The sequence below is a fragment of the Orycteropus afer genome, unplaced genomic scaffold (genome assembly GCF_000298275.1).
Source record: "Orycteropus afer afer isolate SDZICR_OR568_19922 unplaced genomic scaffold, OryAfe1.0 scaffold00083, whole genome shotgun sequence".
NCBI classification, from domain to species: Eukaryota; Metazoa; Chordata; class Mammalia; order Tubulidentata; family Orycteropodidae; genus Orycteropus; species Orycteropus afer.
The window spans coordinates 8,623,297-8,628,101 of record NW_006921670.1 but is presented as its reverse complement, the minus strand read 5'-3'; the positions used below and the strand labels follow the sequence as shown (position 1 = coordinate 8,628,101).

General features: G+C 60.6%; 1 protein-coding gene across 1 annotated transcript in view; it reads left to right on the top strand.

Annotated features, from left to right (window-relative positions):
• The window catches only part of TTLL12 (tubulin tyrosine ligase like 12), a 15,979-nt gene that overhangs the window by 916 nt on the left and 10,258 nt on the right, over nt 1-4,805 (top strand). Inside the window, exons 4-5 of the mRNA XM_007941795.1 lie at nt 5-103; nt 3,860-4,032. Coding sequence (XP_007939986.1) covers nt 5-103; nt 3,860-4,032 — 272 coding nt within the window. The remainder of the gene's footprint in view (nt 1-4; nt 104-3,859; nt 4,033-4,805) is intronic.

The following is a 4,805-nucleotide window of genomic DNA, read 5'->3' as shown; positions in this document are numbered from 1 at the left end:
ACAGGCCCTGGCCGAGTTCGCGGTGCTGCACGGTCCGGCGCTGCGCGCGTCGGGGGTCCCGGAGCTCTATTGGGGCCGCCTTCTGCACAAGCTGGAGCATGAGGTGCGGAGCGGGCGGGGTCCGGGCCGGAGGTCGGGGTGCGGGCCGGGGCCTGGGGCGCGCCCCCGTCTGGCCCAGGCGCCCCGGAGATGCACGGCGCTTGGCTCTTCTACGGCAAAGGCGGGCAATGGTGGGAGCGCGGGGCGGCCGCCTGGAGAACACGTGCAATCGCGGGCTGGGAGGCTGCGCAGGGGAGTTTGCGGCGGGAAACGCGCAGGCAGAGGGAGGAGGCCTGGCGAGAAGCGCAGGGGCGCGTGTTCCTGAGAGATAGGGGCGGCCAGGGTGGATACGGCTGGAGAACGTTGTTGGGGAAGCGCCACGAATGCCGCGTGGAGCGACTCAGGCTCGCCTCCGTGGCTTGGCGCCCGAGAGTGACAGCCAGAGACCCGTTAGCGCGGCCCCTACCCTGCCAGCACCCGGGGCTGGGCCAGGCCTGCAGTGCCATTTGGAACCGAATCCACTTTTGGCTCCCTTCGTGTGCCAGGCCCGGTGCTGACTTCACGCACCCGATCCCCACAACAGCCCTGGGAGGAGTCTTGGCTCATCACCCCATTTTACAGTTGAGAAAACCGAGGCCTGCCGGACTTCAAAGCCCAGAGCTTGCTTCATCCACTCCTCCGTCCATAGGAACCCATGACTTTGTGAGGCTCTCCCCGGCCCTGGGGTTCTTTCGTGTTTCTTCATTTACTTTAATCCTCTTAGATGCTAGGGTTTAGATGCTAATGGAGTCTCTCCTCTTTTGGGGGAACAGTTTCCGTTCTGCGACCAGCCTGCACTAACCTGGGCCTCCAAAGGTTGTCCCTGCTGGTCCTGGCTGAGGAACTGGACCCTAGATTTTGGCTTTTTGCCCAGGCACTGAACCTGAGCGCATCCACAGTGCAGCTACTGGGGCCTTGTTCTTAGCTGGAACCAGGCTTCCCTTTTGGGGTCCACACAGGCTAGATAAGTAGTGAAGGTACAGGTGATAAGGTGGGGCCTAGGCAGGAAGTGGATGTCAGGGCGGGCAGCTAGCAGTGCCCAGAGCCTGGCCAGGGGACAGGCCCCACCCTCTCTGAGCCACTGTTTTCTGCATCTGTAAGTCGGGATGGACCAGGTGCCGTTGAGACCCAGGGCGCACACACAAAGATGTAAAAACACTGGCGGTTCAAACCCACCAGCCACTCCTCGGAAGGAAGGTTGGGCAATCCTACTTCTGTAGTGATACTGCCTCGGAAACCCAAGGAGGGGTCGCTATGAGTCGGGGCCGACTCATCGGCAAACAACAATAACATGGTTTCACTAGTGCCGTAGTGTAACACCTAACACTTGGAACAGTGAATTTCCCTTGCCAGGATGACTGGCCCTCACCTCGGCCCCATTTCCTGGGCCTGTGCTGGGCAGAAGGGAGGGCTCAGAGGTCCTGGGTGCTGGGTGGCAGCTGCCGATGAGCCGGTCGGGTCACCTCTGCTAGCAGTAAGGGCCGTGCCTGAGCCCACCCCCACCTGTAACGGGGAGATGAGAGAGGAGGACCTGGGCGGCAGGTAAGATGGCATGAGAAGCAAGCGTCAGCCAGGGTCCAGCACCTCGTGGCGGTCACTAACATCCTGTCCCCTCTGCCCTGGCCACTGCCGCTTCACTGAGGGACAGCGGGTGTTTTTCCGTGAGCCTCCCTAGAAAGCGGCCCAGCTGTGAGTCATTGCTGTTGCCACAGGCCTAGGTGTCAGCGGGGTTGGGGGAGGGGAGAAAGCACCTGCTAGCAGAAGGGGGCTGCTTCAGCCCCCGGGAGGCCAGTGATCCCAGTGGCCTGACTAGAAGGGAGCCCTTTCCTTTGGGAAGGATGGGGGTACCTCAGTGTCACCTCTCTGCGTGTCCCTGTCCCAAGCCATTGCTCTTCCCTCTGTCCCGTAGATGCTCCTGCAGTCCCAGCAGGGAGAGGTGTGCCCCACTCGGCCAGGGAGTAGCCACACCTCAGGCAGAGTCTCGCTTGCCCCCGCTGCCCCGGTCAAGTTTGGGGGGGCACGCAGCATGCGGAGTCCTGGGTTTTCAGCCCCAGGGGTGGATTCCAGCCCTCGGAGCCTCTTTCCTGGTCTGTAAACGGGAGGGGAAGGTGGTGGCTGCTGGGTGCCATGGCGGGGGGATCTTAGCAGGAGGTTCGCTCCGCTCATCCTCACCGAGTCTCCCAGAAAGTGCTCCAGGGCCCCCCACTTTAAGATGAACCTGCCCCTCAGAGACCACTCACCCGGAGATCGTCGGCCCCCTCCACCCCACGGCCGAGGTTTAAGTCCGCCTTCCGAGCTCACCTCTGATGATGGCTCCTCCCTAAGTCTTCCAGGGCCTCCTCTCGGGGCGGAAGGTGGGCTCCAATCTCGGCTCCGCCACTTCTAGCGCTGGTCCCCTTGAACAAGTTACTCTGTGCCTCAGTTTCCTCATCTATATAATGGAGACATAGAACCTACCTCGGGGGATGCTGGGAGTGTTAAATGACCAATACGCAGAGCTGAGAACAGGGCCTGGCCTCGCAAATGCTCAGTGGGCACGTACTGCCGTGGTTCCCATGCACCCCTCTCTGCCACTCGCCTGTCGGCTTGGGGTGACGGTGACTCATGCCACAGCCCAGAGCTGCCTGCCCCACCCAGCTCACAGAAGCCACTGGGAGTGCTCCCAAGGCAGGAGGAAGTTTTATTGTTTTTGATGGCGCAGTGAGCAGTAGGTCTCGGGAGGCTCCCCTGTGTGCAGGGACTTGACAGGCCCTGTCTTACTTAACCCCCCCCGCTGTCCTGGCAGGTGGATGATACCGTCACAGGTCAGGGCGTGCCAGGCCCTGTTCTCAGCTCTGTGTGTACTGGTCATTAATACTCTCAGCATTCCCCGAGGCAGGTTCTATGTCCCCATTATATAGATGAGGACACTGAGGCACAGAGTGGTCAAGTAACTTGTTCAAGGGGACCAGCGCTAGGAAGTGGCAGAGCCAAGATTGGAACCCACCAGACTGGTTTCAGGGTCTTCCCTGGGCCCCGTGCTGATCTGTGATGGACACTCGGTGTGGGAGCCCGGCTGCAGGGCGACCCGTTTGGCTGTGACATGCACAAGCAGCAGCTGACCTGTCTGCCTTGCCGGCTCCACGTGGCCTGTCAGTGCCCTACATGAGGGAGAGTTGAGGGCCGGGGCCCTTGTCTTCCATCCTACATGGACCTGGTTCCTTGTGAGGTTGGCAGGGAGGGCTGGGTCGACCCAGGGCCACACCTCCTGCAGGCCCTGGCCTGGCCAGGTGATCTGAGGAGGCCCCCGGGCATCCGTGCCCTGTGGATTGCCTCAGGTGCTCTGGTTTGGGGCTGGAGTTTTGGGGGAGGGGGAATTTGGAGTGAAATCCCGGGCACCGATGTGCTGACCCTCCACGTGCTTCCTGAGTGACAGAGCCTTTGGGGCTTCCCTCGGCCTTTGGGGCCTAGTTGTCCCTGTAGGACAAGGGGCTGCACTGGGTAAGTCTCACACAGTGGGCGCAGCCAGACCCCCAGGGGCGGTGTGCCGTGGAGGAGGGGTGCTAGAGGGGCTGGGCTGACAGCATGGGGCAGGTTAGGGCCGTGCTCAGGCTCCTGTCTCTAGGCACCTCAGTTTCTCCACCTGTGCAGGGGTGTGGGTGGGCTGAGCCGTAGGTCCTGCTCCTCAGAGGGGCTTGGTTTGCCCTTGAGGCCGGTGTGGCTCCTTTGGCCGGCCACGGTGATGCAGGGGAGGGGTGGGTAGCCTGGCCACAGCCCTGCTGACCCAGGCCCTGACCCCCAGGTTTTCGACGCCGGGGAGATGTTTGGGATCATGCAAGTGGAAGAAGTGGAGGATGAAAGCGAGGATGAGGATGCCCGAGAAGGGCGGAGGAAGAGGCCCAACCCGGGCAGTGAGCTCTGCTACAAAGTCATCGTGACCAATGAGGCCGGGCTGCGGGCAGCCGACCCCAACAGGTAGGAGCAGGAAGCCAGCGTCTTGCCACGTGGTGACTGGAGGCCAGGTCTCTCCAAGGCCGTCATCCTTGCTGAAGAGCAGTTCCTGCAGACACACACCACATTCTACCCAACTCGAAGCCACACTGTGGGCTTGTACGCACAGTGGGCTGTGTTTGCGCCACAGCGCCAGGGGGTGTCAACCCAACACGGAGAACGCCCATCTCATTATGCTCTGTGCTATTGGGAGGGAGCCTTGGGGACACAGTGGTTAGAGAGCTTGCTGCTAACTGGAAGGTTGGCAGTTTGAACCCATAGCTGCTCCATAGGAGAAAGATGAGGCACTCTTCTCCCGCAAAGATTCCAGCCTTGGAGACCTGTGGGGCAATTCTACTCTGTCTTACAGAGTTACTGAGTGAGAATCAACTTGGTGACAGCAGTTTGCTTTTATGTTTGTTTATCTGTCTATCGAGGGGGAGCTCTGGTGGTGTAGTGGTTAAAGCATTTGGCTGCTAACCAAAAGGTCAGCAGTTCCAATCTTCCAGCTGCTCCCCTGGACAATGAGGCAATCGGCTTCTGTGAAGGCTGTCAGCCTTGGAAACCCTGTGATGCAGTTCCATTCTGTCCTCTAGAGGCGCTGTGGGTCAGAATAGACTCCATGGCAGTGGGTGTGGTTTGGGCTTTGCTTCTGTGCAGACTGACAGCCTTGGAGACCCTGTGGGCAGTTCCACTCTGTCCTCTAGGGGCGCTGTGGGTCAGAATGGACTCCACGGCAGTGGGTGTGGTTTGGGCTT